Below are 22,042 nucleotides of genomic sequence, written 5' to 3'. Positions count from 1 at the left end.
CCTGGTAACATCAGTTCACCGTGACTGGTCCTGGTAACATCAGTTCACCATGACTGGTCCTGGTAACATCAGTTCACCGTGACTAGTCCTAATAACATCAGTTCATCGTGACTAGTCCTAATAACATCAGTTCACCGTGACTGGTCCTGGTAACACCAGTTCACCGTGACTGGTCCTGGTAACATCAGTTCACCGTGACTGGTCCTGGTAACATCAGTTCATCGTGACTGGTCCTGGTAACATCAGTTCACCGTGACTGGTCCTGGTAACATCAGTTCATCGTGACTGGTCCTGGTAACATCAGTTCACCGTGACTGGTCCTGGTAACATCAGTTCATCGTGACTGGTCCTGGTAACATCAGTTCATCGTGACTGGTCCTGGTAACATCAGTTCACCGTGACTGGTCCTGGTAACATCAGTTCACTGTGACTAGTCCTGGTAACATCAGTTCACCGTGACTGGTCCTGGTAACATCAGTTCACCGTGACTGGTCCTGGTAACATCAGTTCACTGTGACTAGTCCTGGTAACATCAGTTCACCGTGACTGGTCCATGTTAACACCATTTCACTGTGACTGGCCATGGTAACACCAGTTTGCTCCTTTAAATCCTAGGTTCTTCTGGTTGATCTTACCTTTTTGATTTTGTTCCGAGTTTGTTATGGTAGATCTTATTTTGTTTTTGGATTATCATAGTTTTTTCGAGTTGATTCTAGCTTGTTTTATAGTTGATCTTTGTTTTGGTTGATCCAATTTTTTCTGCTTTGTTATGGTTGATCTTAATCTGTTCTGGTTGATCCTAGCTTTTTGGTTGATCCTAATATGTTACTGTTGATCCTAGGTTTTTCTGATTAATCCTTGTTTGTATTGTCTGAACCTAGTTCGTTCTGATTTATCCTAGTTTTTGCTTGATTCTAGTGTTTGAAATGCATATCTTAGTTTTTTCTGGTTGGTGCTAGTTTTTTTTTTTTTTAGCTTGATTTGATTGATCTTAGTTTGTTATGGGTGATTCCTGTTTGTTCTGGTTGCTCCTAGTTTATTCTAAATGATTCTGGTTTTGTTATGGTTGATTCTCGTTTGTTATCGTAGATCCTAGTTTGTTTTAGGTGATCGTACTTTGTTCTGGTTGATCCTTCTTTTTTCTGGTTGATCCTAGATTGTCCTGGTTAATCTTAGCTTGTTGACGTTGAACATAATCTATTTTAGCTGATCCTAGTTTGATCTGGCTGGTCCTATTTTGTAATGGATGATCATAGTATGATTTAGTGTATCCTAGCTTGTTATGACTGACCTTGGTTCGTTCCAGTTGATCCTATTTTGTTCTGGTTGTTAAAAGTTGATTTTAATTGATCCTAGTTTGTTCTACGTGATCTTAGCTTGTTCTAGTTGATATTAGCTTGTTCTGATTGATCTTAGATTGTTCTAGGTGATCATAGTTTGTCTAGTTGATCCTAGCTTGTTCTGGTTGGTCCTAGTACTAATTGATTGTAGCTTGTTCTGTGTGATCCTAGTTTATTCTGATTGATCCAATTTTGTTATGGTAGATCTTAGCTTAATTATGGTTGATCCTACTTTGTTGTTGATCCCGGATTGTTCTGGTTTTATATGGTTTATTCGATTTTGTTATGGTTGATCTTTGTTCTGGTTGACCCTAGTTTTGTTCTTAACCCTAGTTGTGTTGATCCTAGTTTTGTTCTTAACCCTAGTTGTGTTGATCCTAGTAAATTTATTTGGTCATGTTTGTTCTTTGATAGGCCAGCTGTTTGCTGTTGAGCCTCGTTCACCCCAGGACGTATATGTACTCATACTGGCAAATGATTTAGTCGTAGATCGTCACACTGAGCCCAAGATGATCACTCTTGATTTAATTTAACCCACATATAATCCTCGTCAACACACATGTGTTTGAGCTTATTCTAATTAACCCCAATTCATCGTGACTAATGGTAGTTAACCTGATTTGGTCATGTTCGAATATAGTACAACACAGCTTTTTATAATTAGTCGTAGTTAACTACGGTTGCTGCAGGTTGAGCCAACTTACTTGCAGTTGATGCTGGTTGATCCTAGTTAACCACAGTTGATGCTGGTTGATCCTAGTTAACAACAGTTGATGCTGGTTGACCCAAGTTAAGCGCAGTTGATGCTAGTTTATCCAAGTTGATTGCCATTGATATTGGTTGATCCAAATTAACCGCCGATGATATTGTTTGATCCAATTTAATCGCAGTTGATGCTGGTTGATCTAAGCTAACCGTACTTGATAGTGGTTGATCTAAGTTAGTCGCAGTTTACGTAAGCTGATCTAACATAACATTAGTTGATACTGGCTGAGTAAATTTAACCACAATTGATGCTGGTTGATCTTAGTCAACCACAGTCGATGTTGGTTGACTTGATTTAACCGCATTTGGCGCTGGTTGATCCAAGTTATTTACAAATGATGCTGGTTGAGCCTAGTTAACCACAGCTGTTACTGGTTGATCCTAGTTAACGGCAGTTGATGTTGTTTGATCGAAGTTAATCGCAAATCGTGTTGGTTGATCCAGTTTAACAGCAGTTGATGGTGGTTGATTCAAGTTAATTGCGGTTGATGCTGGTTAATCGTAGTTAAGCACAATTGATGCTAATTGATTCTAGTTAACCACATTTGATGATGGTTGATCTTAGTTAACCATAGTTGACGTTGGTTGATCGATGTTAATCGCAGTTGATGGTGGTTGATCCAGGTTAACAGCAGTTGATTCTGGTTAATCCAAGTTAACCGCAGTTGATTTTGGCTGATTCAAGTTAACCGCTGTTGATGCTACTTGATCTAGGTTAACTACAGTTTGTGCTGGTTGATACGTGTTGAGCTTATTTGATAATGGTTGATCCTTGTTAAAGCGCAGTTGATGTTGATCGATCCTAGTTAATCGCACTTGAAGCTGGTTGGTCCTGGCTAACCACAGTTCTTGTTGTTTGATCAATTTTGAATGCAGTAAATGCTGGATGATGCAAATTAACTATACATGATTGTGGTTAATAGTAGTTAACCACAGATGATGCTGGCTAATCTAAGTTAACTGCAGTTATTACTGGTTGATTCTACTTATTTACATTTGATGTTGGTTTATCCAAGTTAATTACAGTTGATGCTGGTTAACCACAGTTGATGCTCGTTGATCTTAGTTAACCACAGTTTATGCTGGTTGAACCAAGATAATTGCAGTTGATGCTGGTTGATCCTGGTTAACCACAGTTGATGCTCGTTGATCTTAGTTAACCACAGTTTATGTTGGTTGAACCAAGATAATTGCAGTTGATGCTGGTTGATCCTGGTTAACCACAGTTGATGCTGGTTTATCTAAGTTAAACGCAGCTGATCCTAGTTAACCACAATTGTTGCTGATTGATCCCAGTTTGTCAGAGTTGGTTTTGGTTGATTTGAATTATTGGAGTTGCTTCTGGTTGATCCAAGTTAACCGCAGTTGATGCTTGTTGATCTTATTTAACCATAGTATTTTCTTATGTCCAGTTTATTGCAGTTGATGCTGTTTTGTCCTAGTTAACCGCAGTTGATGTTGGTTGATTAATGTTAACCGCAGTTGATGCTAGTTAATCTTATTCAATCAAAGGTTATTATGGTAGATCGTGGTTGACCGCATCCCTGTTAACCGAAGTTGATGCTGATTGATCCTAGTTAACCACAATTGATGTTGGTTGATCTGAGTTAACGGCTGTTGGCGCTGGTTGATCCAGGTTAGTCGCAGTTGATGCTCGTTGATCGTAGTTAACCACAGATGATTTTAGTTGATCCAAGTTAATCGTAGTTGATGCTGGTTGATCCAGGTTAACCAAAGTTGAGGCTGGTTGATGGAAGATAACCTTAGTGGTTGATCCTGGTTAACCACAGTTGATGCTAGTTAATCCTAGTTAATCACGGTTGATGCTGGTTAATCAGAGTTAACCGCAGTTGATGCTGGTTGATCCTAGTTTGCCACAGTTAATGTTGGTTGATCCAGTTTAATCGAAGTTGATGCTGGTTGATTCGTTAACCACAGTTGATGCTGGTTGACTACTGTTAACTACAGTTGATGCCAGTTAATCATATTTCATCAAAGTTGATTCTCGTTGATCCTAGTTAACCACATCCTTGTCAAGCAAAGTTGATCCTGATTGATCCTAGTTAACCAAAGTTGATGCTGATTTATCCTATTTAACCACAGTTGATGCTGATTGATCGTAATTAACCACAGTTGATACTGATTGATCCTAGTTAACCTCAGTTAATGCTGATTGATCCTAGTTAACCACAGTTGATGCTGATTGATCCTAGTTAACCACAGTTGAAGCTAACTGATCCTAGTTAACCACAGTTGAGGTTGCCATGATTGATCCTAGTGAGCCACATTACATTCTTGTTCATCTTGGTTAACGTCAGTTCACTGTGACTTGTCATGGTTAACACCAGGTAATTGTCATTAGTCCTGGTTAGCACCAAGTCACCGTAATTGGTCTTGGTTAACACTAGTTCACCGTGGCTGGTCCTGTTAACAAGGGTTCACCGTGACTGGTCCTTGTTAATACGGGCTCGCCGTGACTGGTCCTGTTGATACGGTGTCACCGTGACTGATCCTTGTTAACACGGGTTCACCGTGACTGGTTCTTGTTATCACGGGTTCACCGTGACTGGTCCTGTTAATACGGGTTCACCGTGACCGACCGTGTTAACACGGGTTCACCGTGACTGGTCCTGTTAATACGGGTTCATCGTGACTGATCCTTGTTAACACGGGTTCACCGTGACTGGTTCTTGTTATCACGGGTTCACCGTGACTGGTCCTGTTAATACGGGTTCACCGTGACCGACCGTGTTAACACGGGTTCACCGTGACTGGTCGTGTTAACAAGGGTTCACCGTGACTGGTCCTTGTTAACACAGGTTCACCGTGACTGGTCCTTGTTAACACGGGTTCACCGTGACCGACCGTGTTAACACGGGTTCACCGTGACTGGTCGTGTTAACAGCAACACACTGTGACTGCCCCTGGTGGTTGACAATAATTTCACCGTGGCTCGTCCTGATTAAAACAAGTTCACCGTGACTGGTTGATCTTAGTTAACCACGGATGATGCTGGTTGATCCAAGTTAAGCGCAGTTGATGCTGGTTGATCATAGTCAACCGCAGTCGATGTTAGTTGAGCTAAGCTAACAGCAGCTGACGCTGGTTGAGCTTAGCTAATCACTGTTGACGCTGATTGATCGTAGTTAATCACAGTTGAATCAGCTTGATCATAGTTTTTTTGCAGTTGAAGTTTGTTGATTCTAGTTAACACAGGTGATGTTGGTTGATCCAAGTTAACCACAGTTGAAGTTGGTTGATCCCGATTAACTGCATTGATGCTGGTTGATCTTCTTAACCACAATTAATGCTGATTTACCCAAGTTGATCGCAGTTGATGCTGGTTGATCCAGGTTAACTGCAGTTGATGCTGGTTGATCCAGGTTAACTGCAGTTGATGCTGGTTGATCCAGGTTAACCGCAGTTAATGCTGGTTTCTCCTACTTCACCACACTTGATGCTGGTTGATCCAATTTAATGGCAATCGATGTTGGTTGATCCAGATTAACAGCAGTTGATGCTGGTTGATCCGTGTTAACCACAACTGATTTTGGTTGATCTGAGTTAACGGTTGTTGGCGCTGATTGATCCTGGTTAACTATAGTTGATGCTGGTTCATCCAAGTTAACTGCAGTTGATGCTGGTTGATCCTAGTTAACCACAATTGATGCTGGTAATTCCTAGTTAACCACAATCGATGTCGGTTGATCTGAGCTAACGGCTGTTTGCGCTGGTTGATACTGGTTAACCATAGTTGATGCTAGTTGATCCTAGTTAACCACAGTTGATGTTGATCGATCCAATTTTATCGCAGTTGGTGCTGGTTGATCCTGGCTAACCACAGTCCATGTTTGATCCAAATTAAGCGTAACTATTACTCGTTGATGCAAATTAACTGCACTTGATGCTGGTTGATAGTATTCAACCATAGTTGATGCTGGTTAATCAAAGTTAACCGCAGTTGGTCCCAATTCTTTACAGTTGATATTGGTTGATCGAGGTTAATCGCAGTAGATGCTGGTTAATTCTGTTTAACCACAGTTGATGCTGGTTGATTCAGGTTTACCTCAGTTGATATTGGTTGATCCTTGTTAACCACAGTTGATGTTTGTTGATCCAATTTATTTGCAATTGATGCTGGTTTATCCTAGTTAACTACAGTTGTTGTGTGTTGATACTACTTAATCAAAGATGATGTTGGTTGATCCAGTTAAATAGCAGTTAACGTTGGTTGATCGTAGTTAAGTACAGTTGATGTTAGTTGATCTTAGTTAATCCGAGTTGATATGGGTTGATCTAAGTTAAACATAGTTGACGATGGTTGATCGTAGTTAACATCAGTTTATGCTGGTTAATCTAAGTTAATCGCAGTTGATGCTGCTTGTTCGTAGTCAAGCACAGTTGATTCTGGTTGACTGAAGTTAATCGAAGTTGATGCTGGTTGATTCTGATTAACCACAGTTGATGTTTGTTGATCCAAATTATTCTTAGTCTAAGCTGGTTGATCTAAGTTAACCACAGTTGATGCTGGTTGATCCAAGTTATCCACAGTTGATGCTGGTTGATGCAAATTAACTGCACTTGACGCTGGTTGATAGTAGTTGACCATAGTTGATGCTGGTTGATGCTAGTTAATCAAAGTAGTTGCTGGTTGATTTTGTTCATTTCAGTTGATGATGGTTGATTCAAGTTAACCACAGTTGATGCTGGTTGATTCAAGTTAACCACAGTTGATGCTGGTTGATTCAAGTTAACCACAGTTGATGCTGGTTGATTCAAGTTAACCACAGTTGATGCTGGTTGATTCAAGTTAACCACAGTTGATGCTGGTTGATGCAAATTGACTATCCTTGACGCTGGTTGATAGTCGTTAACCATAGTTGATGCTGGTTGATGCTAGTTAATCAAAGTAGTTGTTGGTTGATTTTATTCAATCCAGTTGATGATGGTTGATCCAAGGTAACCGCAGTTGAAACTGGTTTATCCATGTTAACCACGGTTGATGCTGGTTGATCCAAGTTAACTGCAGTTGATGTTGGTTGATCCTAGTTAATCAAAGTAGATGTTGGTTGATTTGACTTAATCCAGTTGATGTTTGTTGATCCAAGTTATCGGCAGTTAATGCTGGGTGATTAAAGTTAACCGCAGTTGATGTTGGTTGATCCTAGTTAATCAAAGTAGATGATGGTTGATTTGACTTAATCCAGTTGATGTTTGTTGATCCAAGTTATCGGCAGTTAATGCTGGGTGATTAAAGTTAACCGCAGTTGATGCTTGTAAATCTTATTTACTCAAAATTGATTCTGGTTGATCCTAGTTAACCACATCCTTGTTAACCAAAGTTGATCCTATTTGATCCTTGTTAACCACAGTTGATGCTGATTGATCCTAGTTAACCACAGTTGATGCTGATTGATCCTAGTTAACCACAGTTGATACTGATTGATCCTCGTGAACCACAGTTAATGCTGATTGATTTTAGTTAATCACAGTTGATGCTGACTGATCCTAGTAAACCAAAGTTGATGCTGATTTATCCTATTTAACCACAGTTGATGCTGATTGATCGTAATTAACCACAATTGATACTGATTGATCCTAGTTAACCTCAGTTGATGCTGATTGATCCTAGTTAACCACAGTTGATGCTGACTGATCCTAGTTAACCACAGTTGAGGTTGCCATGATTGATCCTAGTGAGCCACATTCCATTCTTGTTCATCTTGGTTAACGTCAGTTTACTGTGACTTGTCATGGATAACACCAGGTAATTGTCATTAGTCCTGGTTAACAACAGGTAACTGTGACTGGAACAGGGTAACACCGGTTAACTGTGGATGAGTCATTTACTCCGATAGATTCTAGTAAGATGTTATTAATGGTTTACTTTCTGGGATGTTTAGTTTACTTGATTTATTGTTCAACTTGATTTACGTTAAGTTACTAAAGAATAATTTTTTTTTACAAGTTTCATTTTGTTTATCTTGAATGAACTCGCATTAATCCTATATACCTTTCAGGAGTAACCTGATGAGGTTGAAGGTCAATGAGACAGTGTTGTAGTAAGGTCAGACACGGCTGATGACCTGCCATTTGACCTGAGCTTCTCCTTATACCTTCATGACTCACTCCAGTTGATCATTATTACCACATGGAACCATCCGTGTTGACCTTGTTAACTCTTTTCGATGATTGTGGTTGACCTTTACCAGTTTAGCTACACGTGCGTAACCCGACATACTTACTTTACTGACCTGAGTTCACCTTACAGCTGCACGGGCTGGCTACGGAAGCCTTCTACGGGTACGAGTTCTACATCCATTACCGGTGTCAGTGGGTGCACGGCATACGCTGGTGTCGGTACTACCTGCGGGAAACGAGTGAGTACCTCATCATGTCATACCTCATACCTTGATACTAGGGACGCTAACACGTTAACACTGAGATACTCTGGCACTCTGGTGTTATCATACTGCGGCACTATAGTGCTGTCACACTCTGACACTCTGGTGCTGTCATATTCTGGCACTTTCATGGTCATACTCTAGCACTCTGGTGATGTCAAACTCTGTCACTGGTGCTGTCATACTCTGTCACTCTAACACAGTCATACTCTGGCATTCTAGTGCTATCATGCTCTGGCACTCTGGTGCTTTCATATTCTAGCACTCTAGTGCTCTGGCACACTAGCTGTCATACTGTGGCACTCTGGTGCTGTCACACTGTGGCACTCTGGTGCTGTCATACAGTGGCACTTTGGTACAGTCATACTCTGGCACACTGATGCTGTCATACTGTGGCACTGGTGTTGTGATACTGTGACACTCTGGTACGGTCATACTCTGGCACACTATAGCTGTCATACTGTGGCACTCTTGTGCTGTCATACCCTGGCACACTGATGCTGTCATGCTCTCTCGCACTGTAGCTGTCATACTGTGGCACTCTGGTGCTGTCATACTTTGGCACACTGATGCTGTCATACTGTGGCACACTTGTTCTGTCATACTTACACTGTAGCTGTCATACTGTGGCACTCTGGTGCTGTCATACTCTCTCACACTGAAGCTGTCATACTGTGGCACTCTGGTGCTGTCATACTCTCACACTGTAGCTGTCATACTGTGGCACTCTGGTGCTGTCATACTCTCTCACACTGTAGCTGTCATACTGTGGCACTCTGGTGCTGTCATACTCTTTCACACTGTAGGTGTCATACTGTGGCACTCTGGTGCTGTCATACTCTGGCACACTGATGGTGTCATACTGTGGCACTCTGGTGCTGTCATACTCTCTCACACTGTAGCTGTCATACTGTGGCACTCTGGTGCTGTCATACTCTCTCACACTGTAGCTGTCATACTGTGGCCCTCTGGTGCTGTCATACTCTCTCACACTGTAGCTGTCATACTGTGGCACTCTGGTGCTGTCTTACTCTCTCACACTGTAACTGTCATACTGTGGCACTCTGGTGCCTGTCATACTCTCTCACACTTTAGCTGTCATACTGTGGCACTCTGGTGCTGTCATACTCTGGCACACTGATGGTGTCATACTGTGGTACTCTGGTGCTGTCATACTCTCTCACACTTTAGCTCTCATACTATGGCACTCTGGTGCTGTCATACTCTCTCACACTGTAGCTGTCATACTGTGGCACTCTAGTGCTGTCATACTCTCTCACACTGTAGCTGTCATACTGTGGCACTCTGGTGCTGTCATACTCTCTCACACTGTAGCTGTCATACTGTGGCACTGTGGTGCTGTCATACTCTCTCACACTGTAGCTGTCATACTGTGATACTCTGGTGCTGTCATACTCTCTAACACTGTAGCTGTCATACTGTGGCGCTCTGGTGCTGTCATACTCTCTCACACTGTAGCTGTCATACTGTGGCACTCTGGCATTCTGAGGCTGCCATGCACAGGTACTTTGATGCTATGGCTTTCTAACACCGTGATACTCTGGCATTCTGATGCTGTTATACTCTGGCACTCTGATGCTGTTGTACTCTGGCACTCTGATGCTGTTATACTCTGGTGCTGTTATATTCTGGTACTCTGGTGCTGTTATGCTTTGGCACTCTGATGCTGCCATACCCAGGTACTTTGCTATCATACTATGGCACTCTAACATTGTTATACTCTGGCACTCTGTGGTGCTGTCAGTCCGGAACTCTGGTGTTGTCATACACTGGCACTCGGGTGCTGTCATAGTCTGGCACTCTGATGCTGCCATACCCAGGTACCTTGCTGTCATACTATGGCACTCTAACATTGTTATACTCTGGCACTCTGTGGTGCGGTTATACTCAGGCTGCTGTCATATTCTGGTACTCTTCCTGTCATGTGCTGGCATCTGTTGCTGTCATACTCAGGTACTCTAACGCTGTGATACTGTGGTACTTTGGCGCTGTCATACACTGGCACTCTGGTGCTGTCATACTCTGGCTGTCTGGTGCTGCCATACTTAGGCACACCTGATGGTGTCATACTTAGGTGCTTTGGTGCTGTCATTCTCTGACACTCTGATGGTGCCATACTCAGGTACTTTGGTGGTTATACTATGGCACTCCAACTTTGTTATACTCTGGAACTCTGGTGCTGTTATATTCTGGTACTCTGGTGCTGTCATACTCTGGTACTCTGTTGCTGTCATGCTGTGGCAGTCTGGTGCTGTCACACTCTGGTATTCTGGTGCTGTCATACTCTAGTACTTTGTTGCTGTCATACTCTGGCACTCTAGTGCTGTCATACTCCTGCACTTTGGTGCTGTCATGCTATGGCACTCTGGTGCTGTCATACTCTGGTACTCTTGTGCTGTCATAATCTGGCAGTCTGGTGCTGTCATACTCTGGCACTCTGGTGCTGTCATGCTATGGCACTCTGGTGCTGTCATACTCTGGTTCTCTTGTGCTGTCATACTCTAGCACTCTGGTGCAGTCATACTTTGGCACTCTGGTGCTGTCATGCGCTGGCATTCTGATGCTGTTTTGCTATCTTACTCAAACACTGACACTCAGGCACCCTGGTGCTGTTATACTCTTGCAGTTTGGTGCTGTCACACACTAACACTCTGGTGCTGTCATAGTCTGGCATTCTGGTGCTGTTACACTCTGTCACTCTGTTACAGTCAAACTTTGGTACTCTGGTGCTCTTATTCTGGCACAATAACATTCTAATACTCTGGCAGTCTGGTACAGTCATTCTGACACTCTGGTGCTGCCATAATCTGTCACTCCAATACTGTCATACTCTGGTACTCGGGTGCTGTCATACTTGGCACTCTGGTGCTATCATAGTCTGGCACTCTGTTGCTGTCATACGCTGGCACGCTAATGCTGTTTTGCTGTCTTACTCAAACACTGATACACAGGCACTCTGGTGCTGTCATATTCTGGCACTGCACCCTGGTTCTGTCATATCCTGGTACTCTAACACTGTGATACTCTTGCTTTCTGGTGCTGTCATAATCTGGCACTCTGGTGCTGTCATATTCTGGCACTGCACCCTGGTTCTGTCATATCCTGGTACTCTAACACTGTGATACTCTTGCTTTCTGGTGCTGTCATAATCTGGCACTCTGGTGCTATCATACTCTGGGACTGTGTCGCTGTCATATTCGGGCATTCTGTTGCTGTCATAATATGGAACTCTTACGCTGCCATAATCTGGCATTCTAGTGTTGTAATCTGGTACTATGCTGTTGTCATACTCTGGCACTCTGGTGTTGTCATGTTCTAGCACTCTGGTGCTGTCATACTATGGCCAAGTGGTGCAGTCATGCACTGCCAATCTTATGCTGTCATACTCAGGTAATCTAATGCTTCTATACTTTCTTGAGTTGTCATACTCTGGCACACTGGTGCTGTCACAGTCTGGCATTTTAACACTGTGTTATCTGACACTCTGGTTCTTTCATACTCTCACTTTGGTGCTGCTATACTCTGGCATTCTTGCTGTCATACTATGGTACTCTAACACTGCCGTACTCTGGCATTCTGGTACTGTCATACTCTCTCATTCTGGGGCTGTCATAATCTGGCACTTTGGTGCTGTCATACTCTGGCACTCTTGCTGTCATAATATGGTACTCTTACACTGCCATACTCAGACACTTTGTAACTGTCATACTCTGCAATTCTGATGCTGTCATACTCTGGTACTCTAACGCTGTGATACTCAAGTACTCGGATTCGGTCATACTCTAGCACTCTAATGCTTTCATACTTCGGCACTTTAACACTGATACTCTGGCACTCTGGTGATGTCACACTCTGGCACTTTGGTGCTGTCATACTCTGGCACTCAGTTGCTGTCATACACTGGTACTCTTATACAGTGATACTCTGGCACTCTGGTTCTATCATTCTCCTACATTCTAACACTGTCATACTCTGACACTCTGGCTTTGTTATACTCTGGCACTGTGGTGCTGTCGTACTCTGGCACTCTGGTGCTGTCATACTCTAGCACTCTCACACTGTCATACTTTGGCACTCTGGTGCTATCATACTCTGGCACTGTGGTGCTGTCATACTGTGGCCCACTGTTGCTGTGATACTATGCCAAATTGTGCTGTCATTGATACTCTAAAGCTGCTATACTTTGGCACTCTGGTGCCGTCATACTCTGGCCTACAGGTGTTGTCATCCTCTGGCACTCTGGTGCTCTCATACTATGGTACTCTAACACTGCCCTACTCTCTCTTTGGTTATATCATACTCTGGTGCGCTAGTGCTATCATACTCTGGCACTCTGGTGCTGTCATACTTTGGCACTCTGGTGATGTTATATTATGGCCCGCTGGTGCTGTTGTATTCTGCCAATCGTGTGCTGTCATACTCTGGTACTCTAACGCTGCTATACTTTAGCACTCTGGTGCTGTCATACTTTAGCCTACTGGTATTGTCATACTCTGGCACTCTGGTGCTCTCATACTCTGTTACATTAACACTGCCCTGCTCTGGCACTCTGTTGTTGTCATACTCTGGTACTGGTGCTGTCCTAATCTGCTTCTCCGTTGCTGTCATACTCTGGCACTCTAGCGCTCTCACACTTTGGCACTCTGGTGATGTCATACTCTGACACTCAGGTGATGTCATACTCTGACACTCTGGTGATTTTATGCTTTGACACTCTGGTGCTCTCATACATTGACACTCTGGTGCTCTCATACGTTGACATTCTTAACACTGTGGTCCTCTGGTACTCTGGTGTTGTTATACTCTGACACTGTATCAGTGTAACACTAACACGCTGGTGCTGTCACACTGTGACGTTCTGACGCTCTCATATTCTAGCATTCTGGTGCTGTCATACTCTGGCACTCTGGTGTTATCATTCACTGTTAATCCGGTGACATGATAATACTCTTGTACTTTGACACAGCGAAACTCTGACACTCTGGTACTCTCATGCGTTGACACTTTGGTGCTGTCATACTCTTGTACTCTCATACGTTGACACCCTGGTGCTGTCATACTTTGGTACTCTTATACGTTAACACTCTGGTGCTGTCATACTCTGGTACTCTCATACGTTGACACTCTGGTGCTGTCATACTCTGGTACTCTCATACCTCGACACTCTGGTGCTGTCATACTCAGGTACTCTCATACTTTGACAGACAGGTGATGTCATACTCAAGTACTCTAACGCTGATGTACTGTTGCACTTTAACACTGATATACTCTTGCACTCTGGTACTCTCACACTAATGTACTCTGACACTCTCGTACTCTAACACTGATATACTGTGGCACTGTGGTACTTACTTATCTGACAGTGATGTACTCTATCGCTGTGGAAGTCTAAAACAAAAGCACTCTGGCATTACTGTATTCTAACATTAACAGTGATATACTCTGACACTACGGTATTCTATCACTACTGTATACTGACACTGTGGTACTCTAACACTGTTGTACATTGGGACAAAGGTACTCTAATACTGATGCACACTTGCACTGTGGTACTTTAACTCTGATTTACACTGGGCACTGGTGTTCTAACACTGATGTACACTGACACTGGGACTCTAACAATGAAGTACACTGTCGCGTACACTGGCACTGGGGTACTGTCTAACACTAACGTACACTGGCACTGTGGGATCCTAACACTGCTGTACATTGGCATTGGGGACTCTAATACTGCTGTACAAGACACACAAATAGATGAACTCTGGCACTTGGGTAAACACTGACATACACTTTCATTGTGGTACTCAAACACCGATTTGTACAGGCACTGTGGTACTTTAACACTGATTTAGAGTTGCATTTTTAGACTTTAACACTGCTGTAAACTGGCCCTGGGATACTCTAACACTGCTGTACACTGGCCCTGGGATACTCTAACAGTGATGTAAACTGACACTGTGGTACTCTAACACTGATGTATACTGGGACTTTGGTATTTCAGCACTGATATATACTGGTACTATGTTATTCTAACAAAGATGTAGACTGGCACTAGGGTACTCCATCACTGATAATCTCTGGCATTAGGGTATTCTAGTCCTGATGTCCACTGGTACTAGGTTACTCCAACACTGGTATACACTGGCACTAGGGTATTCTAGCACTGATGTACACTGACACTTAGGGGCTCTAACACTGATGTACACTGACACTAAGGACTATAACACTGATGTACACAGTCACTGGTGGACTATAACCCTGATATTCTTTGGCACTAGAGTATTCTAACACTGATGTACACTGGTACTGGGTACTCTGACACTGATGTACACTAACTCTGGGATACTCTAACACTGATGTACACTGGCACTGTGTTACTCTAACATTGATGTACACTGGCACTAAGGACTCTAACACTGATGAGCACTGGCACTAGGCTACTCTGACGCTGATGCACACTGGCACTGAGTACTCTAACTCTGATTTACACTGGTACTAGGGACTCTAACACTGATGTACACTGGCACTGGGGTACTCTAACTCTGATGTACACTGGCACTGGTGTACTCTAACATTGATGAGCACTGGCACTTTGATACTCTAACCCTGATGTACACTGGCATTGGGGACTCTGACACTGATGTACACAGGCACTGGAGTACTCTAACCCTGATGTACACTTGCACTAGGGACTCTAATAACACTGGTGTACACTGGCACTGGGGTTATCTAACCCTGATGCACACTGGCACTGGGGGTACTCTAACATTGATACACACAAGCACTAGGGACTCTAACACTCAAGTACACTTGCACTGGGATACTCTAACTCTGATTTACACTTGCACTGGAGTATTCTAACACTGATATACACTGGCACTGGGTACTTTAACACTAATGTACATTGGCACTGGAGTACTCTGACACTGATGTACACTGGCACTGTGGTACCATAATACTGATGTGGACTTTCATTAGGGTACTCTAACACTGATATACAGTGGCACTGGGTACTCTAACACTGATGTACAGTCACTAGGGACTCTAACACTGATGTTCACTGGCACTGGGTACTCATAACACTAATGTACACTGGCACTAGGGACTCTAGCACTGATGTACACTCACACTAGGGACTCTGACGCTGATGTACACTGGCACTGGGGTACTCTATCACTCATAAGCACTGGCACTGGTGTACTCTAACAATGATGTTTACCGGCCTGGGTACTCTAACATTGATGTACAATGGCACTAGGGTACTCTAACACTGATGTAGAGTGGCGCTGGGGTACTCTAGCGCTGATGTACACTGGCAGTGGGGTACTTTAACACTGATGTGCACTGTCACAGGTACTCTAACACTGATGTACACTGGCGCTAGAGACTCTAACACTGATGTACACTGGCACTGGATACTCTACACTGATGTACACTAGCACTGGATACTCAACACTGATGTACACTAGCACTAGGGTACTCTAACATTGATGTTTACTGGCACTGTGGTACTCTAACACTGATATACACTGGCACTAAGGACTCTAACACTGATGAGCACTGACACTGGGTACTCTAACACTAATGTACCCTGGCACTAGGGACTTTAGCACTGATGTACATGCAGACTAGGAACTCTAACACTGATGTACACGTACTGGTGTACTCTAGAACTGATGAGCACTGGCACTGATGTACTCTAACACTGATGCACACTGGCACTGGGGTACTCTAAAATTGATGTACACTGGCACTGGGTACTCTAACTTTGATGTGCACTGGCACTAGGGTACTCAAACACTGATGTACACTGGCACGGGTACTCTAACACGGATGTACACTGGTACTAGAGACTCTGACACTGATGGACACTGTAACTGGGTACTTTGCACTGATGTACACTGGCATTGGGGTACTCTAACAGTGATGTACACTGGCACTGTGGTACGCTAACATTGATGTACACTGGCACTAGGGTCTATCACTCATGTACACAGGCACTGGTGTACTCTAACATTGATGTACACTTGCACTTGGGTGCTCTAATGCTGATGTACACAGGTGCTGGGTATTCTAACACTGATGTACACAAGCACTCTAGTACTCTAACACTAATGTACACTGGCACTCTGGTACTCTAATATTGATTTACACTGGCACTAAGGACTCTAACGCTGATGTACACTGGCACTGGTGTACTCTAAAACTGATGATCACTGGCACTGGTGTACTCTAACACTGATGCACACTGGCACTGGGGTACTCCAACATTGATGTACACTGTTGCTGGGTACTCTAACATTGATGTGCACTGGCACTAGGGTACTCTAACACTGATATACACTGGCTCTGGGGTACTCTAACACTGACGTACACTGGTACGGGTACTCTAACACGGATGTACACTGGTACTAGAGACTCTGACACTGATGTACACTGTAACTGGGTACTTTACACTTATGTACAGTGGCATTGGGGTACTCTAACAGTGATGTACATTGGCACTCGGATGCTCTAACGTTGATGTACACAGGCACTGGGGTACTCTAACACTGATGTACACAGGCACTCTGGTATTCTAACATTGATGTACACTGGCACTAAGGACCCTAACACTGATGTACACTAGCACTGGGGTACCCTAACACTGATGAACACTGGCACTGTGGTCCTCTAACACTGATGTACATTGGCACTAGGGACTCTAACACTAATGGGCACTGGCAATGCGGTACTCTAACACTGGTGTACGCTGGTAACGGTTACTCTAGCACTGATGGACACTGGCACTAGGGACTCTAACATTGATGTACCCTGGCACTGGGGTACTCTAACACTGATGTACACTGGCACAAGGGACTCTCACACTGATGAGTACTAGCTCTGGGGGTACTCTAACACTGTTGTACACTGGCAGTAGGGACTCAAACATTTACGTACACTTGCACTGGTGTACTCTAACACTTAGGTGCACAGGCACTAGGGACTCTAACACTTATGTACACAGGCACTGTCATACTGTAACACTGATGTACACTTGCACTGGTTACTCTAGCCCTGATGTACACTGGCACTGGGGTACTCTTACACTGATGTACACTTGAACTCGGGTACTCTAACACTGATGTACACTGGCAGTGGGGCACTCTAAGTGTTGTACACTGGCGCTCTGGTACTCTAACACTGATGTGCTCTGGCATTGGGGTACTCCAACACTGATGTACATTGGCAGTGGGTACTCTACCACTGATATACATATTCCCTAGGGACTCTGACACTGACGTACACTGGCACTGGGTACGCTAACACTGATGTACACTGGCACTAGGGACTCTAACACTGATGAGCACTGGCACTGGGTACTTTAACACTGATGTACACTGGCACTGGGTTATTCTAACACTGATGTACACAGACACTGGGTACTCTAACATTGATGTACGCTGGCACTATGGACTCTAACACTGATGTACCCTGGCACTAGGGTACTCTAACACTGATGTACACTGGCACTGGGTACTCTAACACTGATGAGCACTGGCACTGGGTACTCTAACACTGTTGTACGCTAGCACTAGGGACTCAAACATTGATGTACACTTGCACTGGTGTACTCTAACACTGATGTACACAGGCACTAGGGAAACTGACACATGCACACAGGCACTGATGTACTCTAACACTGATGTAGAGTGGCACTGGGGTACTCTAACACTACTGTACACTGGCACTGGGTACTCTAACTCTGATGTACACTGGCACTGGTGTACTCTAACCACTGTTATACACAGGCACTAGGGTACTGTAACACTGTTGTACACTGGCAGTCGGGTACTCTAACTGATGTACACTGACACTGTGGTACTCTAACACTGATGTGCACTGGTATTCGGGTATTCTAACACTGATGTACACTGGCGCTGGGTACTCTACCACTGATATACATTTTCACTAGGGACTCTGACACTGATGTACACTGGCACTGGGTACGCTAAGACATGCACACTGGCACTAGGAACTTTAACACTGATGAGCACTGATGAGCACTAGCACTGGGTACTCTAACCCTGATGTACACTGGCACTGGGGTACCCTAACACTGATGTACTCGGACACTTAGGTACTCTAATATTGATGTACACTGGCACTGTGGTACTCTAACACTGGTATGCATTGGCATTTGGTACTCTAACACTGATTTACACCGGCACTGGGTACTGTAACACCGATGTACTGTGTCACTAGGGACTCTAACACTGATGTACACTGGCACTAGGTACTCTAACACTGATGCACACTGGCTTTAGGGACTCTAACACTGATGAGCACTGGCACCGGAGTATTCTAACATTGATGTACACTGGAACTAGAGGCTCTAACACTGATGAGCACTGGCACTGGAGTACTCTAACACTTAATGTACAGTGGCACTAGGGTCTCTATCACTCATGTACACAGGCACTGGCGTACTCTAACATTGGTGTACACTTGCAGTGGGGTACTCTAACGCTGATGTACACAGGTACTGGGGTACTCTAACACTGATGTACACTGGCACTATGGTACTCTAACACTAATGTACGTTGGCACTGTGGCACTCTAACTAGCACTAATGTACTCTGGCGCTTTGGTACTCTAACATTGATGTACACTGGCACTAAGGACTCTAACACTGATGTACACTGGCACTGGATGCTCTAACACTGATGTACACTCACTAACGACTAACACTGATGTACACTGGCTCTGGGTACTCTAACACTAATGTACACTGGCACTAGGGACTCTAACACTAATTTACACTGGCACTATTGACTTTAACATTGATGCATGCTGGCACTTGGGTACTCTAACAATGATGCTTGCTGGCACTAGGGTACTCTAATACTGATGTACACTGTCCCTGGGGTACTCTAACACTGATTTACACTGGCACTGGGTACTCTAACATTGATGTATACTGGCACTGGAGTACTAACTCTGGTGTACACTGGCACTGGGGTACTCTAACGCTAATGTACACTGACACAAGGGTACTCTAACACGGATGTACGCTGGCATTAGGGACTTTAACGCTTATGCACACTGGCACTGGGTACTCTAACACTGATGTACGCAGACACTCGGGTACTCTAATACTAATGTATACTGGCACTCTGGTACTCTAACATTGATGCACACTGGCACTGAGGACTCTAACACTGATGTACACTGGCACTGGGTACTCTAACACTGATGAGCACTAGCACTGTGGTACTCTAACACTGATGGACACTTACGCGGGTACTCTAACAATGATGTACACTGGCACTTGGGACTCTAACAATGATGTACACTGACGCTGGAGTGCTGTAAAACTGATGTACAGTGGCACAAGGGACTCTAACACTGATGAGCACTGGCAATGGGTTACTTTAACCCTGATGTACACTGGCACTAGGGAATCTAGCACTGATGTACACTGTTACTGATGTACTCTAACATTAATGAGCACTGGCACTGGGGTACTCTTACACTGATGTTCACTGGGACTGGGGTACTCCTACACTGATGTACACAGGCGCTAGTGACTCATACTGATGAACACAGGCACTGGGGTACTCAAAACTGATGAACATAGGCACTGGGGGACTCTAACCCTGATGTACACTGTCACTGGGGCACTCTAACACTGATGAACATAGGCACTAGGGACTGAAACATTGAAGTACACTTGCATTGGTGTAGTCTAACACTGATGTACACAGGCGCTAGGGACTCTAACTCATGTACATAGTCACTGTGGTACTCTAACACTGATGTACACTTGCACTGGGGTACTCTAACACTGATGTAGACAGGTACTGGGGTACTCTAACAATGATGCACTCTGGTACTGGGTACTCTAACCCTAATGTACACTGGCACTGGGGTACTCTAACTCTGATGTACATAGGCAATGGGGTACTCTAACATTGATGTACACTGTCACTGGGGATACTCTAACTGATGTACACTGGCACTGTGGTACTCTAACACTGATATGCACTGGCATTGTGGTACTTTAACACTGATGTGTACTGGCATCGGGTATTCTAACACTGATGTACACTGGCATTGTGGTACTCTAACACTGATGTACACTGGCATTGTGGTACTCTAACACTGATGCGCATTGGCATTGTGGTACTCCAACACTGATGTACACTGGCATTGTGGTACTCTAACACTAATGTGCACTGGCATTGGGTACTCTAACACTGATGTACACTGGCATTGGGTTCTCTAATATTGATGTCCACTCACTAGGGACTCTAGCGCTGATGTACACTGACATTAGGGACTCTAACACTGATGTACTCTGTCGCTAGGGACTCTAACACTGATGTACATTGGCACTAGGGACTCTAACACTATGTACGCTGGCACTGGGGTACTCTAGCATTGATGTACACTGCCAGTCGGGGCTCTAACACTGATGTACGCTGGCACTAGGGTAATCTAACTCTGATGCACACTGGCACTCGGGTACTCTAACACTGATGTACACTGGCACGTAGGGCTTTAACACTGATGTACACTGACACTTGGGTACTCTAACGCAGATGTACATTGGCACGAGGGACTCTAACACGGATGTACACTGGCACTGGGGGACTCTATCTCTGATGTACACTGGCACTGGGGTACTCTAAAGCAGATGTACATTGGCACTAGGGACTATAACACTGATGTACACTGGCACCGGGGACTCTGTCTGATGTACACTGGCACTGGGTACTCTAACTTTGTTGTACACTGTCACTGGAGTACTCTAACACTGATGTGCACTGCCACTAGGGTACTCTAACACTGATGTATGCTGGCTCTGGGGTACTCTGACCCTGATGTAAACTGACACTTAGGGATTTTAACACTGTTGTACGCTGGTAATAGCGAGGAGCCACAACACTGATGTACACTGGTACTGTTTTACTCTAACACTGATGTACACAGGCACTATGGTACTCTAACATTGATGTACTCTAGCACTAGGGGCTCTAATACTGATGTACACTGGCACTAGGGGGCTCTAACACTGATGTACGCTGGCCCTGGGTACTCTGATACTGATGTCCACTGTCACTAGGGACTCTAGCGCTTATGTACACTGGCAATAGGGATTCTAACACTGATGTACTCTAGCACTATTGACTCTAACACTGATGTACACTGTCACTGGGATAATCTAATACTGATGTACACTGCCTTTGGGGTACTCTGACACTCATGTACACACACTGGGATAATCTAACACTCATGTACACTGCCGCTGGACTACTCTAATACTGATGTATACTGCTACTGGGTACTCTAACATTGATGTACACAGGCCCTTGGGTACTTTAACCCTGATGTACACTGGCATTGGGGTACTCTAACACTGATGTACACGGCCACTGGATACTCTAACACTGATGTACACTACGAATGGGGTATTCTAACATTGATGTACACTGGCACTGGAGGATCTTTACCATCTTAATTCTCCCA

General features: G+C 44.1%; 1 protein-coding gene across 1 annotated transcript in view; it reads left to right on the top strand.

Annotated features, from left to right (window-relative positions):
* LOC139764064 (uncharacterized) overlaps positions 1-22,042 on the top strand; it is a 180,093-nt gene that overhangs the window by 36,315 nt on the left and 121,736 nt on the right. Inside the window, exon 3 of the mRNA XM_071690519.1 lies at positions 8,377-8,485. Coding sequence (XP_071546620.1) covers positions 8,377-8,485 — 109 coding nt within the window. The remainder of the gene's footprint in view (positions 1-8,376; positions 8,486-22,042) is intronic.

The sequence above is a fragment of the Panulirus ornatus genome, chromosome 48 (assembly GCF_036320965.1).
Source record: "Panulirus ornatus isolate Po-2019 chromosome 48, ASM3632096v1, whole genome shotgun sequence".
Classification (NCBI taxonomy): Eukaryota; Metazoa; Arthropoda; class Malacostraca; order Decapoda; family Palinuridae; genus Panulirus; species Panulirus ornatus.
The sequence above is the reverse complement of the archived record's forward strand: the minus strand, read 5'-3'. Positions and strand labels throughout refer to the sequence as shown.